The 17,254-nt window shown below is 34.9% G+C and overlaps 1 protein-coding gene and 1 long non-coding RNA gene across 2 annotated transcripts; both read right to left on the reverse strand.

Moving 5' to 3' along the window:
* Positions 1–398: 398 nt before the first annotated feature.
* LOC134199262 (uncharacterized) lies at positions 399–4,764 on the reverse strand. Its single transcript, XR_009973680.1, has 2 exons — positions 1,952–4,764; positions 399–1,655 (listed from the first exon to the last, which is right to left on the reverse strand). It is a non-coding gene; the product is annotated as an uncharacterized LOC134199262 (long non-coding RNA).
* Positions 4,765–5,486: 722 nt separating this feature from the next.
* On the reverse strand, positions 5,487–14,701 carry LOC105841766 (uncharacterized). Its single transcript, XM_038012883.2, has 3 exons — positions 14,326–14,701; positions 11,393–11,526; positions 5,487–9,685 (listed from the first exon to the last, which is right to left on the reverse strand). Exons 1-3 carry the CDS (start codon positions 14,504–14,506, stop codon positions 9,590–9,592), a joined length of 411 nt encoding a protein of 136 aa, XP_037868811.1. The 5' UTR covers positions 14,507–14,701; the 3' UTR covers positions 5,487–9,589.
* Positions 14,702–17,254: the final 2,553 nt, after the last annotated feature.

Here is a 17,254-nt window from a genome sequence, read left to right on the forward strand (position 1 = left end):
TCTTAATTCGCTATTACGAAGTCCTGGTAAACCCTTGGTAAAGATATCAGCTTTGATTTTTGCCGTCTTCAAATACTTAATATCGATATTTCCATTTATCACATTGTCATGTTTTCGAAGGAAATGTATTCGAATATCGATATGTTTGGTGTTGTTGCTCACGATATCATTCTTGCTTTGCTTTCAATTGCAGATTTGTTATCGCTGAAGATAATCATCTTTTCTTGTTTCATAACAGCCATATCGTTCAACAACATTCGCAGATGTATTGCTTCTTTGACTGAATCTGATAGCCATATATTCAGCTTCTGCTGTAGGGGAAGTCCGGGCAAAGTGGACACCTTAACGTTTGATGGGCTATAGGAAGAAAACCAATAGACATATAAATAAAACAAATGTTCAATGAGAATCAACATTTATTAAAGTCTTTAATATAATCAACAAAAAATGCTTAATAGCAGTCCTTTAATTTTAATTGTCAATAATGTTGCAAAATATGCCAGTATCCACTTTGCCCCATAGGTCAGGTAAAGTGGATAGGACGATAGGGCAAAGTGCACAAATACTTAGCATAGCTTTAAACTAATCAGTGCAGATATCACAAAGAAATAAGCCTATTCTTCATAAGCCGTGCATTTATCGTGACTCCTTTGCTTACATCTATCACATTGGATCCAATCACCAACTGTTTTGTCATTTATTTGTATACAGTTCTCCTCGGAATAATAGAATACACACAGTTCTTCCCCGGTTTCCTTACCACTATCCTTACTTTTATCTTTAACAATTATATTTATCGGCATTTTAGTATTTTTCTTTGTCGCAGTATTTGGTTTAGCATTTAAATCTTTATTCATATTTTTCATTCCTTTTAAATTTTTCTTTTTGTTCTCCCTTCACTAGCGTACGAGTTAACACCTTAGACTTTTGAATCTTTCTTTTACGTGTACCCACAGGAACGTGTGGCATCGGAACGAATAATCCAGAAGCGATGCAGCAACTCACGACTGTAGTTTGTCCAGGTTCAGTGCTGGAAATGACTACAACTTGCTTCTTACCTTTAACTGAAAGAACTATGGGTGGTTTATTTGTCGAGGTCCGAGTGACAGTTTCATCTATATTATAGATTCTGATAATTTGGTCACTTCACGGCTTATACAACCTTTCTACTTGAGGACAATTGAAGCTTTTAACTCTGCCAATTGTAGTTGCTTCTGGAATTCTTAGTGTATTTGTGGATTTCTTCTCATAAGTTCTGCTAACCAATCATCACCAGCTTATTTATTTTTGTCCCAACTAGGCGGACAAGTGACATTATTGCGTTTTGCGTATTCAAAAACTAATATTTTTTAATTCTTTTTGGGTTAACCCATAAAAAACACTATCCATATCATACAAATACGTTGGAAAGTCTTCTTCTTGTTCATCGTTTAAAACTTTACGAAGACGACCAAGCTGAGCAGTCCAACTACCTTTTTTCTAATTCCTATAAAGAGCGGCTTAAGATAGACCATACTTTTTTGCGGTCGTTTTCACAGGAATGACAGAATCTGCTATCGAAGCTATAGAAGCAATCTGTTATCGCAAGCATCATACTGTTCTCACTCCAATGGGCTTGGTTGATATTTTTTCTTGTATTTATATGCCATCTAAAACTAAAACAAAAAATTTAATGCCCAATAAAGTCATCGAGGGCAAAGCGAATGCCGTATCCACTTTAACCGTGATCGCTTTGCCTTACAGCTATTCATTTCATTAAACTTAACCCAAAACCAAATGAGATGACGACAAAGTAACAAAACTCTCAGAATTCATACGTGAAAATATGCACTTAAAGGACATAATCGTACTAAAAAATATGGTTAACTTTTATATTATAATATAATAAATATGATTTTTTCTGAAATAAATGTTTTATTATTATTATATGAGTTATTAAAGTATTACGCACCTTGAAAAGTAATAAGAAAACTTCATTAGTTTATTATTGGTTTATTATTTTTCTTAAACAACAATCCAGTTTCTTTTGTACCTTTGAGGTAACGTAGTAGACGCTTTCCATATTTGAAATGTTCTTCTTCATAGCAGTTATTAAATTGCGATAGATAACTCACTGCATAACTTATATCTGAGCGTGTAGCAACTACTAAGAACATGAGTGCTCCGATCAGATTTTGATATAAGTTTGTGTTACAGTTTTCTTCTTTCTGTAGCTTAAGATATGGCTCAATCAGCGTTCTCACCGTTTTACATTCTTCCATACCAAATCTTACGAGCAACTTGTTAATATATTTTTCTTGTTTTAATTTTATCTGTCCCTCATTCTGTTCTATTTCTATCCCGACATATTTTTTTGCTTCTCCTAGGTCTTTCATTTCGAATTTTGATGTGAGATATTTAATTGTTTCGCCTAGGATATCTTTGCAAGAATACGCTAACCGAATGTCATCGACATATAAGCCAAGGATAATCTTCTCTCGTCCTCTTCCTAGCGTACATAAACAAGGATGAGCTTGAAAAGGACTGAAACCAAAATATATCAATTCAGCGTGTAGCGTTAAACCATTGCGGCCAGATTGCTTTAATCCATACAATGCTTTCTTTAACTCGCAGACTTTCTAACTTTTGTCCTTAGTTAAATCCTCAAGTATTTTCTTGGCTTTATTACAAATATCTTCGTTAGCTATTTCTTCAATCATAATATCGGCAATATACTCTTCTAAATACTCTGGTTTTATCATTACTATTTTTTCTTCCAGATCTCCGTTTAAGTAAGCTGTTGTGACGTCTAACTGGTGCAGTTTCAAGTCTTCATTTACAGCTGTAGCGAAAAGCAATTTTATTGAACTTAGCTTTGCAACTGGAGTCCAGGTTTCATTGTAATCTATTCCAGGTCTTTGAGTGAATCCTCGTGCAACAAGGCGAGCTTTTTTCATATCTCCCTTGTGTTTTTAATAACATCTTAAAATCTATGATGTTTTCCTCATTTCCTTTCTTTTTAATAACCCAAGCACCATTCTTAATATGTGCTTTAATCTCCTTTTTAATAGCTTCTCGCCATTCCTCGTCAGTGACGCTTGGATTTGCGGATTCACACAGCAAGGTATGGTCTTCATTTGTTATTTGATTTACTGGTTCTTGAAAATCATCGGAAGTATCAGATTGCGAATCAAGGTCGTAATCTTTTAAATAATTTGGTACTATTCTTTGTCTTTGAGATCTAGTGTTACCTTGTAAACTCCTCCTATGCTGGTCTATATTTCTTTCCTATTCCCTTTCAACTTCGTTTCCATTACTCTGAGAAGTAGTTGCAGGATTTTCTTCAGGTTGGATAAGTATGGTAGGAGGTTGTATCTTTTTATTTTTATTTTACGTAGATGGTTTCATTTCGATATCTACATGTTTATTAGATTTTCGATTATTTTTCTGAGTATTTTTAATAACTTTCTTTTCTTTTTCAGGTTGCAGTGGTTCCCTTTCATAGAAAATGTCATCATAGCTTTGATCTTCATTATCGTAATACATTTTGTCAATAATTTTTACGTCTCTGCTAGTCACAACAGTGTTCTTCTGTTCAGTGTACTTATTGCTTCAGCTCAGTGCTTCAGTTCAGGTATGTTTGCTTCTATCATTAAGCACGGTGCTTTATCCATGAGCGTACGATTATTTCTCTCGCTCTGGCCATGTTGCGTGTAGGGAGCAGATAATCTTAGGTGTATGCCGCTTTCTTTTAGGTAACGGTCAAATTCTTTGTTGCCGTATTCTCTGCCATTGTCTGATTGGAGTACTCGAACTTTTTTATTGAAAGAATTTTCTACCCTATTTTTGAATTCTTTGAATTTTTCTAAAACTTCATCTTTGTGTCTAAGGAAGTACACGCACCAATATTTTGACAAATCATCGACAGAAGTCACGAAATATTTGGATCCTGCAATAGTTTCCGTCCTCATTGGTCCGCACACATCAATATGCATTATTTCCAGTCGTTCACTCGATTGTGGTCCTTCTGTGGATGTGTATGGCAACTGAGTTTTCTTACCTTCTATACAGGTTGCGCAAGTGGGCATTTTTCCGAATTTTCCCAGGTTAACGCCTCTGATCAGTTCATTTTTATCAATTAGTTTCATATCTTTTTCATTTAAGTGGCCAAGTTTTTGGTGTCATAACATCATATTGTTATCAGACACAGCGCTTGCAATACTTGAATTTTTTAAATGTACATAATTTAAGCCATTTTCTTTTTTTGCAGTCAAAGTTGTTTCATTCTTTTTATTTTTAATATAGGCCATATTGTAAACAAAACTGACAGTGCAGCCATTTTGTGTAAGTTTTCCTACTGATAGGAGATTCGTCGATAGCTTTGGCACGTATAGTGTGTCATGTAAATTAATTATATAGTCGTGTAGTTCGAAACATACTTTGCCTTTGCCTTCGATTTTGGTTGTGATTCAGATGATAGTTTGAGTGTACCTGACTCTGGCTGTATCTCTTCAAAGTGTCTTTTTGCGATGTGCAGCCACTGTCCAAACACCATATGTTCGCCGAAGTTATGGACATGGACTTATATATGGGCGTTATGCTGTAATTCTTTTCTACTTTATTAGATTTTTTTACTTTATCTTTCTTTTCGCTCCACTACGTTTTCGTTGTATGACCCTTCTTTTTATACTTTTGACAATATTTCTTTACCTTTTTCTTGGTGTAGAAAGCTCCTCCGCCGTTCTTAACATTGTCATTGTTAACATTCTTTTGAGCTTCACTTTCCTCAAGGATTTTTATCTGTAGTTCCTCGGGAAGCGGTAAAGTATCACGTGACTCGATGGCTATGCTAAAATTTTCGTAACACGCAGGTAAACTGTACAACATCATTATGCTCAACAAATCTGGATGAATCTTTACATCCATGTCCGTTAACTTATCCACTATGTCCATAAAATTGTTCAGGTGGTCGCGGTCGTCTTCGCTGACCATGTGTTTCTTTAACACAAGCTGCTTCAACAGTGTCAGCCGCTTTGCGAGCGGGCCCTTGACTTCGGTAAATACTTTTTAATTGATTCCCAAGCTCTTTCGACGACGTGCGTCCTTTGATCTGTTTCAGCTCTGATGGTGAAATGAGAAGCAGTAGTTCCGCCCGCGCCAAGAGATCGTTCTTTTTGAGCTTTTCGGTCTCTTCTGCCGTCGATGTCGTTGTCAAGCATTTTTTGTCGGATACGTAGTCCCATAATTCATTTTTCACGAGGACGGCTTGCGCTTGTAAGCACCATGTGCCTTAGTTGTTTTTCGTCAGACTTTCTATACGGTATGCGGAACTTGCCATAATAATTACATTATTTACTTACATATCACTTTAACCACGCTCTGCTACCAATTCTTGTGGATTTTAAAATTAAAATGTCCATTATTTTACTTTAATTATCGTTTATTTTAAAATCCACAACACAGGGCTTAGAGCTTGCTCTGTATTTGAAATAATTAAACAAAGGATATATTCAAGTAGTTATTTTTATTGTGATTTTAATATACGACACTTAGCAGAATAATAATAGTATTAATCTAGTTTACATATTCAAAATAATTCGATTCAATCAATAATAAATATTTAAAATAAGAAGTTAATTAAATAAATTTACAAACTGTATCAAAACTTCGTTAATATCAAGATATTTAAGCTCGTTTACATCACCCACGTTGTGTGCAACATTACTAATAGTTTTCAAGTTTGCCGCCATTGATGTTGATTATTGATAAAAGAACGCGTTGCTTTGCAGGATAACGATTTTTTATTTTATTCAATTCGTTATACTACGAAATCAAGGAATAATTGTTTTTTTTAAATTTTATATCGATCCCCAATCTGTCTCTTGAATTAGAGAAAAGTATCACTTTCCCGTTTTGCATCAAAACCAACATAGCGATTTTTTTTTCCAATATTCAAATGGCATTTATTCTCTGACTATATCAATATCAGAGCGACACCTTCTTTTTCAACGCTTATAAAACATTAGGAACTTATCTATCCACAGAGCATGTAATGCACACGCCAAAATAAATGGGAGATCCGGCACTTCATTTTCTGTAATCTGTACTGTAACGGGTGTGATCGAAGGCGCTATACAAAGAGAGCGCAGGGACTTTCAAGACAAGACAATACTATTTGCAGTAATACAAAGAGTGTATTTTAAACGATCCCGCTGACGAAACGTGACCTTACTAAATAAAATGACAACCATTTCTCGTGGTTTCGTAAATTAATTATATTTTCTGTTTACTAGTTTACTGTTTAGGCTCTAATACACCCTTGTTTAGCGTCAGCATGATATTATATTTATAAACTACTGTGACGGTAACGTGTTAAGTATAAGAACTTTCAAATAAAAAAATATATAAACAGTAATTATCACTTAACAATCACTAATAACTATAGAATCTAAGAAATACCGTATGAAAGTTTCCAGACTAATTAATCTGTTGGCGTTTAGATTAAATATCAGTTTTTACATAATTCCAAAGTGTTCGATTTTTAAGTTTTGATATTCAGCATCATGTTCTATTTCTGTATATTTTCTTTTGAGAAATAAATTAAATAATTCATTATTATGTCATCCTTTAATGATGCGTTTTGTACCAATCTGATATTTTAATTAAACAAATGCAACTTTCATGTTGGGTTAGGGTCGCATATCGTTAGGCGATCCGCCCGGTCCTCTCGGACTGGGTGAATCGCGACCGAGGACGTCTCACCTTCCGAGCGACGCAGGTGCTCACGGGACACGGCTGTTTCGGTCGCTACCTGCACCTCGTCGCCCGGAGGGAGCCGACGCCGAAGTGCCACCATTGCAGTGGCTGCAACGAGGACACGGCGGAGCACACGCTCGCGTGCTGCCCCGCTTTCGCGGAGCAGCGCCGCGTCCTCGTTGCAAAAATAGGACCGGACTTGTCGCTTCCGACCGTCGTGGCTGCGATGCTCGGCAGCGATGAGTCCTGGCAGGCGATGCTCGACTTCTGCGAGTCCACCATCTCGCAGAAGGAGGCGGCGGAACGGGAGAGGGAGAACTCTTCCTCCCTCTCGGCGCCGTGCCGCCGCCGTCGAGCCGGGGGTCGGAGGAGGGCGTTTGTCCAGCTCCGGCCCCTATGAGGAGGCAGTCTCCTCCCGGTGATGGTCACGGGGCGACCTAAGGGGGCTGAGACTGCGCCGCACGCTACCGTCACTCTAGCGCGCTGGCACCAGGAGGACGGGACGACGCGTCGGCGGCTGCGGACTGCGATGCGGTCCGCATTTTCGTCGTCGCTGTCGTCGCCGAACATACTGTGGAAGAGCAACCCGGTCGGCGGTGTATCGCGTTCCGACCCGGCAGGCTGGTTCTGGCCCAGCGGGGTATCCCGGAACACCAGCGGCATCGCCCGGGCGGCCTGAAGGGCCGCCGTACCGCGGAGACTGACGTCGTTGGTCGTCGACTATCGCCTCGACGACCCGTCGGTCGGGCGTCCTCGGGGTGGCGCCGCGTGTCTGGTTGTAGTGTTGACCGCGGGAACCCCCCTACTCTGACCGGGTTTTGACCCCGGACGGAGATCGGACGCCGGGTGTAAGAGTGCAGGGGAGTCGTTTAGTGGGTGGGCCCTAAATTCCTTGGGCCCGCGGTCTGCTCTCAACACCTGCAGATCGTTGAGTCTCACATACCCCGCGCGCCCCCTAGGCGCGGGGACCTCGTAGGAGGTTCGGCCCTCGGCCCGGAAAAAAAAAAAAAAAAAAAAGGGTCGCATATCGTTTTGCTATTGGTACTTTAGTGTTGCCTGATTTATCAACATATTATCAAGGATTATTCTGAACTATTCTGAATTTAACTGAATTGTTCTGACATAAAATTGAAAAAAACGATATATGAAAATTTTAATTTAAAGTATTGTCTATGAATGGAACACATTTTAATGTTGTACAAAGTAAATAAAAAAAAATCGGCGTTACGTAATGTTCGCATTAGAACAACGCTATTGCCTCGTTGTAATTTATCAAAATCAATCGGTATTTCTGTACATTAAATAGTCAATACATAATACACATATGAAGTTATTATAAACTTCTAAAATATTCTTTACAATTTCTAATAGTTTTTAAATACAGGATTACATTGAATATGTTTGGTGAATATGTTTAGTGCATATACATTTATTGACTACGAAATAGAATTGATCAAAAAGTATGTAATGATTTAAAATATATCAATAAATAAAATTTGGCTAAAATAAAAACAATAAATTAACTAAAATTAAAATTGGTTATATTCGAATAAAAATAAAACGATTACCCGCAGGTATAAAAAGTACACTTTTGTACCGCTAATACCTAATTATTTTTGTTTATTTATTCTGAACGATGCTTCTTAATGTACGTTCGAGATGAAAATGATTTATTCAACGGAAATATATTAATTAAATACCTTACACTCAAAATGACAACTATGAGGCCGTATCTGCTTTTAGCGACCATGGCTTTAAGCAGTTTAAGCGTTTTTTTTGTCATTTTCAAAACAACCTAGTCCTAAAATCTCCAATATACGTATTATACATTAGTACCAAATAGAACATATAAAATATTAATTTTGGAATGTTCAAATCATGGAAACCATTTGATATTTAAGAAAAAGATTGACATTAATTATCATGTACTAAAAGCCTTTTTTCTGTCGTCTTTGAAGTCACCCTTTCCTGATATATTTACCTGGATGTGGTTGCCCACTTCGAGATAGAAAATTCTCGAATCAATTAGTATACAAGGTTTCTTATCTTTCAAAGAAAAACTATCACGACTGAAATATACGTCGTCGGGCCTTAGCAACGTGCTTCACTACCACTAGTAATAATGCAAATGTATACATTTCAAACGATTGCGACATTCCCATTTTTATGTTTATAGTTAACACCTTAAGGCCAGACTATACGTAAGGTACTATCCTATCAGCTAATGAACACAAATGAAATTTCACGCTTTTATTACGTGCGACGTACTCATTAAGGAAATTGACCTCATAAAGACCATATTTAGTAAAGGAAAAATGTTAGTTTCATTAAACAACATAGCCATTAGCCAAAGTATTTTGTTCTGTTTTCGAAGTTGAAAATTCTTTTATGGTGGTCAATTGTTCAACTATGCAATGTTTTGTTAGCAAAATTATTAAGCATCTGAATAGCACGTTTAAATCACTTTTTCTAAGTTTTTTCTTAATATGCTAATATCATAAAAATACTAAACAGAAGCATCAGAAAAAATATTAGGTATTAACGAAATAAATTAAAATGAGTTAAAGCTTGAGTCGAGACATTAACAAAAGTAGGAGGGTAAGCCCATCCTAAATTAATAAATACAAATAATAATGTCACATCTCATTCTCAACAATAAAAACTTAATTTAAACATTATTTATACATGTTATACTTAATAATGTTTTTAAGGTACCTACAAGAAGTTGCTTCTACAAAAAACTTTAAAGTGACATATTTGCTATTATACCTACTTATACTTTTAATGTGTTTTTGGCAAAATTACGTCTTTGGAAAACCAATGATATTGTCGAATTCAAATTCGAAGATTAAATCTATCTTACAGTCTTCAGTTTCTGGAGTTCCCTCGAAACAAGATCGTAATTTTGTTTCACTCTTTTACATTCCGCCTGCAGATCTTCAAACTGATTCTGAAATAGAAAACGTAATTATTTAGTCGTGTTCCTAAAATTGTGAAAAAGTGTTAATAAATTTGCAATACAACAAGAAATTGTGCATAATATCAAATGTTATTTTTTGGAAGGGTACGTTAATCCACCATTACATATAAAAGTCGATGTGTGTATGTATGCATGGTTTGTATTGACACCGGAACAACTGGACCGATTTCGATAAACTTCTCGGGAAATCTACAGATTGGGCAAGCCGTTAATTCTGTGAAGTTTTGTAACGATCGGATTAAATTCAAATCAACGATCGATCAACAAACAGGCCGGGTTTGACTAGTTATTTATAAAACCACGCCATCAAATTTTGAAACATATTTCTCCGGTCTTCTAAATAAAATTATTTATAAATTTATAATTAAGAAATAATTTATAATTTATAAAATTATTTATAAATTATAAATATGTGTGTCATAATGGTTGTGTATTTTTGTTTTTTTTTTAACCTTAGTTTAACAGTCATGCTTTAATACCTTTTATATTGTCACTTTTCCCCTCTTATACATCCTATTTCTCTCTGCTAATGGTTTGCTGGAAGAAAACTCATGAATGAGTTAAGCTCGCCTTTGTACATAGTATTTAGACATTCTTTTAAATCTGTTTTTATTGTATTTTCTTTTTTGTGTACAATAAGTATAAAAATAAATAAATAAAATAAAAAACGCAAAATTTATACCGAATTTTACCGACCTGACGTATCGCCCGGTATTAAGTTGTTACCAGAGCCCATTTACGCTACAATGTGAATGCTGCCACCTACCTTGAAGATTTTTATAGAAGAAAATTCAAGAAGGTTAATAATAAATTTCTGATCTCGAAGTGAATTGAGGGGCGGGTCCCTAGTAATAAATAAATTAATAAACAAATCGTGTTATGTATCTGTGCGGGATTGCAGTACGCCCAAACACCTATACCAGTGAACTGTAAATCTAATCCATTTCTTTGAGTATCAAATTTACAAAATAATACCAAAAATGTCAAATTATGTAGTACATTTTTCGGTATCCAAGGTATAGTATACTTGTTGTTTACGTTATGAGCAAATCACAACAGTTGAAATTCGACCATAATCTCTGACACCCTAAGTTTTATATTCCATTCATGTATTAAGTTTTCTATTTTGCTTAAAACAGACTTCAAAAAAGTATCAATTCCACTCTTTTATGTTTTACCTGAATGATCAACTGATCAGATGAACTGATGATTAATTTATTTGAAGCTCAACTCATGTAGTCACATTTAAATCTCATCAAAATCTGACAAGTCTTTTTTGAGTTACCCTTAATAATGTATATTTTAATTGACCTCCACTACTTTTATGAAATTCTCTTGATCGTTAGAACGTTGTACCTTATATAAGATAATACATAATGCAATTTATTATTAGACCTTTATCTCAGTCGGGAGATGGAGAGGGGGAGGTTTCATGGGCAAACCTCGTCGAACTCGTCGAAGAATTCGAGACGTGAAACCCACAGATAACCCACTGAGTTTCTCGTCGGAACTTCTCAATGGGTCACGATTTCAATCCAGTGATAAATTCAGCTTTTTTCTACCTAATTACCAGTAGCCTCAAGGGGTTAACTTGGTTTGGCCCGACTGGTAGGCGAGACTCGGTGAGAGTTAGTGCTTCGTTGAATATACATATGTATTAATGTAATTTAGAAGTACCTGACAAATAGAAGACTGTTGTTTCATCGCAACGCAGCTTTCCATTATGTCCTTAAACTTTGTTTTCTCTATTTCATGGGCCTTTTGCGTCTCTGATAGAAGCTTGTCCAAACGATTCTTGTATTCTGTAACCACTTTAAAAACGTAATAAAGGTTAGTATTAGTAGTAGTAATGTTTCTATAAAAACAAAAATGTCCTTATTTTATTTTTCTTTCTATTTGAAAGATCATTATAATGAGCTGTTTAAATTGTTTAAAAAACCGTTATTGTCTCTGTGTGAGTGATATGTTCTTTTAAACCACACAAAGGATTTTGATACGATATTCGCTATTTTTTATATAACTTCTACTGGCAGTTTTAACATATGCACACTTAATATTGTATCTATACATTCATGGGCTAAGAAAGCAACAAAAAAGTTTGTCTGAAATATTATTAAATTTGTTAATTTCGAATTCACTGGTTCGAAATAGCAAATGTCGAAAAAAGAAACTAAATTAAATGACCAAACTAACCAAACCAACCAAATGAATTACCAAATTAAGAAAAAAACGAAAAAAAAGGTTTTTGTACTTAACATTTATTAAATTTTATTCCTAAATTCTATGTAAATGACATTCATAAAATCTATACTCTTGATATCATATAAATTTAAAAAAAAACATAAGATGAAATCCGACATCTGAAACATTACATCCAATTGAGGTATAGGTACTTGAAATAGTTCTTTTTTTTTGTAATCCACTTTTCATCTCCAGTGATCAACATTTCTAATAGAAACTGAGTCACAATTGAGTCGTATACACAGTTTCTTTCAGTGAGACATCCAAATGTCAAGCTTTTTAGTATATTAACTTGTGGCGGGTAGTCATCATACAATACAAGATATTTGCCAGATGCCTGAATGTCACTTACATTTTCAAGATAAGCTTGCATATATACAAGTTCGGAACAACAACATTTGGACCGTCGGTTTACTGAGCAATATCACCTGCTCGGTGGAAGATTTTTCCTCCGTTGTTACAAACTGGTGACATTGACGTGATTTGAATACGCAACCTACACTTTTTAAAATGGGTCAAAGCTGTTTTGTGGTCAACCCCTAGCTCTTGCTATGTCGTAACTAATAATGTGCTAGACTAGGCCTTGTTTTTAAAAAATGTAATTGAATTTACCCATAGCCAGTCAACTAGACCGAACTACATTATGAAATTAAAACTCAGACAAAATGGTTGAACCAATGTTGTACAACATAGATTTTTTTTTCTTGTTTTGTAATAAAACAAAATATATTAGTTTTCTTCCTTAGATTTACTCAAAACCATTTATGTAATGCTTTTAAAGAGATATCCATTTAATGCTATCACCAATCAGCCAGATATAAAAAGTACACTCAAAGAGAGTTTCTAATTATAAATCTAAATCTGAATAAACCTAATTTCAAATATGATTTTGATAGATTATCAACTCTATCTCAAAGCTGTGCTTGTTTTTGTTTGAGTGGAAGATATTTACGAGCTCCATCACAGGATCCCTAAAAGGCAGCAAGATGTACCTATCACAAGGACACGGTGTCGGGTAGCCCTTTGCGCTCCCCCCTGTTCTTTTGCGCTTGCAGTGGCCGTGCTTATCTTGAGTTGAGACGCCGTGCTGTGTTATTACAGCTAGCATATATTACTATTGCAGTGCATTCATTGGTTTTCAAAAGTATTTGTTATCACTATGGATGAATTCGAAGATTTTGAGATAAAGCAAGATAAAATCCTAAAACAAATTGACAATATAGAAATCGATCTTCTCTACAAAACTTTAAACCTGAATATCAGTGATGATGAAGAAAATATTCGACCCCCTCCCCCCTGTATGAACAGGGTAGTGAAGCCGAAATTAATGCCCCAATCCAGGATTTACAAGCTATTTCACTAACAGAAATCGACATAACTACTTCAGTGCGTTGCGTAGGGCACCAGTGACCGACATGGCAGTCAACGTGATATATAATTTTATAGGATTTTTTTATTACTGTTACATTTTATATGGCTATTTGCTATCATTGTTATCTACCAAAATGTCAAAGAAAGTTTTACTTTTCATTGAGTTTAATATTAGAATTTTTTGTTGTCTTTTTCAATAAATTTCTTTGTATGGTAATTGTTGTTTTTCTTTCTAAGTTCTTAAAGTTTTCAAAAGCCAACTTGACATGGAAAATCTAGAGGGCCACGCGGGTCAATTAATATGAGATTTAGTTTGACAGGACTGCCCAATGGCCTGTAAGAACGAAACGAAAACCCTTTTAAAATGCGGTCATCACTGACCGATGTGGCTTGAACTGAAAGTCTATATGTCAACCATCACTGATCGACACAGCCCGGACAGGAAACTGCGTTTTTTCTCTCGGCATAGAATGTGTTAACAAAAAAAAAATGTGTGTATCCAATTCCTGTCTGAGTAAGTAAAGCATTGCACCACTTTTAAAACAATTATACTTGATATTATATTGTATATTTTTTTATTACACTTTTCATGTGTATACCAGGCATAAAATTTATTAAATTTACTTCAAAAAATCAAATTAATGTCACATCTCTGAGGATACTAATCTCTACAACATCTGAGATGGTTTCAGTGGTTTGTAGCTATTGAAAAAAGCCTTAGAATTTAAAGATGTTTCAATAAGAAAATTGTGAAAAAAATACATGTCCAAGTAGGTTTTAAAATGGCAAACATATGCTGGTTTAACTTTGATTTGTTCAAAACATTTTTCCTCAATCATACAGTACACATGATTTACTTGTATTTAATGTTGATAACAATAACTAAGCGCTATCAAACAAACCAATGTGCTAACCTTTTGAGTTGTATCAATCAAAGTGTTACAATTTAACTGGAATAAAAAATTTGTTAAACCTAATGTCATGAAATGGATATTTACCGTTTAATTGATATTTTAGAGATGTCAGTTCAGAAACACAGCGTTCACCGTTCGAATTAATGTAATAACTGTTTTGTAAATAACTCAAATATAAGTATGATACACATACAAAAAATAGTAAGAGGGAAAATACTATTATGATTTTCTCTTTAAATCTAGGCATATGCATATGACCAGCCATTTTCACTGATAACTAAGTTATTTATTTATAACATTCTAAGAATATGAACAGTGTGTATGTATTTCATAAAGACCAATAATAATCTGATTCTCAGCTAATATTAGTTTACTCTTTGGACTTTAGTAATGGTATATATGTGTTCACAGTGAAGCGGGCGCTTTCTTCTGAATCTGTTGATATTGATTTGTTTGACTTTTTCTTGCTAATTCAGTCCTAGGTTTCTAGTCTTTTAAGCCAAATATTTATATAACGCATAATCAATTAAAAGCAGTAATGTGTCATATATGTCATAGTTCTATAACTTGAAATATTTAGTTTCGCGAGTATCAATTAGATTCAGGTTTGACCTTTGACCACTTTAGCTCGCTACAGTTTATTTTCGCAAACCATAAAAACAAATAAATATTTACATGATTTTTCTAACTATTAGTACTTTTTCAGAGTTGTGATTCAAAAAAGATTCAAAATCCTTAAGAACAGAACGCAAAATGAAATGAAGCGTAATAAAATGATATGCATAGCAGTATTATCAGCATCATAAACTAGAATTATTATTAAAGGATGATGTTGAGTATAACATATTGATTGATTGAGATGATTTAGAGAGTATCTAGATGAAACCGTTCGAATAATAATCAGAAGGTAATATAGTAATGCAATAATGTAATTATAAGAAAATTATGAAAGAAAATTACTAATAATTATAATTTAAAATATGTTTAAGTACCTAAATAATAATTTTTGACCAAAATGACACTTTAATATTCAAATTGTAATTTAGAATAGTGTTACCAAAGAGTACTCTTAGCAACAAAGTAAATGAGCTGAAATGAAACTAAACTGAATCAAATGAAACTAAGTAAAATGATGTAAAACAGAGAGTTTATTGTACTTTTTGAAAGAACCAAAAAAGACACTTCTTATAATATTTCTTACATTTGTGTCCTTAGCATTTATTTTCCTACATTTGTGTCCTTTCACAGATACCGAATGTTTAAAAAGCCACAAATTCAAACTGTTTAAGCGCTTAAAGATAAACTTAATCTAATCTGTTAGCACAGCTACTATTTTAGGCTGTCCCAGTGTAGGTAATATGGATGCAAAGGTTTGTTCTCAAAGATCGTCTCGAGGCTCGATACTCTGCTAAATACAGGCAATTGCCTTCAATTAACTGGAGTTACTTATCTAAAATTATATAGGATATTTTGTTTTTTTTAGTAATTATTGTTTATCTTATAATATAATTATCTTATCTAATTCAATATTTCGCGAAGTATGCAAATAATCACCCACTGAGTTTCTCGCCGGATCTTCTCAGAGGGTTGATTCCAAATCGGTGGTAGGTTCTAATAGCATTGCATTTGCTAGGACCAGTGTTTGCAAACTCACTTAGGTTGAGCCCGTGAGCTCACTTATCAACCATAGGATAGCTGGCCCTTAGGCTACTTACGGATTGGTATGGAAAAAAAATATCGAAAATATTTGCAATAAACGCACTTCACGTTTCGTGCAATGCTCATTTAATCGGCACATAGGTCGTTATAAAATGCCCCAAAAATTTGCGCCCTAGAATGCACAAAATATCAATCCCAAGTATCCCAATACTCGCGGAAGGTTGCAAGGATACTCCTTGAAATGACAAGTACTTTGGCAAAAAGTGTCATTCCTCGCTGTGAACGCGAAAACGTGTATCTTGAACAGGTTGAATTGAACTAAGTTATGAACTAAGTTCAATTCACCCCCCTCGGAGACCCCAGAGAGTTCTTCATTTCAGACAATTTTTGATCGTATGTGGCGCCAGGCTCCTTGAAAGACTAATGGCTGATATAACGCGCATCCCCCATGCTGTCATCCGCATAGCAATGCGTGCCATGAATAGATGGTATATAATATCAGACTTACTGCGAAAGCCTCGTCCTTGCCCTCCAAGTCCCACCTATGAGTAAGTTAAACAAGAAAATCGCCAGCTGAGCGAGCGTGACGGTAATCGTACGGTTGGTCACAGACCAGCTGGCGGTCCTCAAGATACTTCTGGAGTTGCCTATTTATTATTCAAATTCTGGTGCAAGAAATAATATAGCTTAATATATAATTGCAGGTAACTCTCCATATTAATATTACGTAGCGAAAAAACGTTATTATAACAATCAAACCGTTCCAACTGATAGTTATTTTAAAATAAGGGAAGCTTAAAATTTTGGTGGATAACATTGTCCGTTTGCGTCCAATTTTTTTCTTAATTTAACATTTCAATTTGTTAAATTTAAGTTAATGTTAAAGAGTCCATTTAAATGTCAATTCAAAACTCAATTAAACAAGGGTTTCAAAGATTACATAATTACCTTATTAATGTTACATAAGACTGGACTAGTTTTATTAATGAAAAAATACTTAATCTTCGGTGCACATTCAGGGTGTATTGTGAGCTCGTACGTCTAGGAACCAGCATATTGCTTATGCCACAAAGTAGTCATGTATCACGGATTGAAGAGCGATACTGCCGATTTCTCTTTAGAGTCATGACTGCGGCCTTGCTTCGCAATGTACCCAGTTTTCGGTGGCATTCACATTGAATTGTCTATGGCTTCCGGTGATGACTTAATAACAGGTGGGTCGTGAGCTCGTTCACTCATCTATGCAATGAAAAATTTTTTTAGGGGTAAGGGCTACTTGCATTTTTTTTATTAAACATGTAAGACTTAAATTGTTTTTTTTTTTATAATATGAATTTCTAAAATTTACATCAAT

This window comes from Bombyx mori, chromosome 1 (genome assembly GCF_030269925.1).
Source record: "Bombyx mori chromosome 1, ASM3026992v2".
Lineage (NCBI taxonomy): Eukaryota > Metazoa > Arthropoda > Insecta > Lepidoptera > Bombycidae > Bombyx > Bombyx mori.

What these genes read in the sequence shown, in the direction of transcription:
- LOC105841766 (XM_038012883.2), bottom strand. Translation starts at nt 14,506, where the DNA reads ATGGCTGGTCATATGCATATGCCTAGATTTAAAGAGAAAATCATAATA. An exon ending in TCTAAAATATCAATTAAACG is followed by an intron (nt 11,527 to 14,325) that starts GTAAATATCCAT and finishes ACGTTTTTAAAG; the next exon opens with TGGTTACAGAATACAAGAAT. An exon ending in AACAGTCTTCTATTTGTCAG is followed by an intron (nt 9,686 to 11,392) that starts GTACTTCTAAAT and finishes TTTCTATTTCAG; the next exon opens with AATCAGTTTGAAGATCTGCA.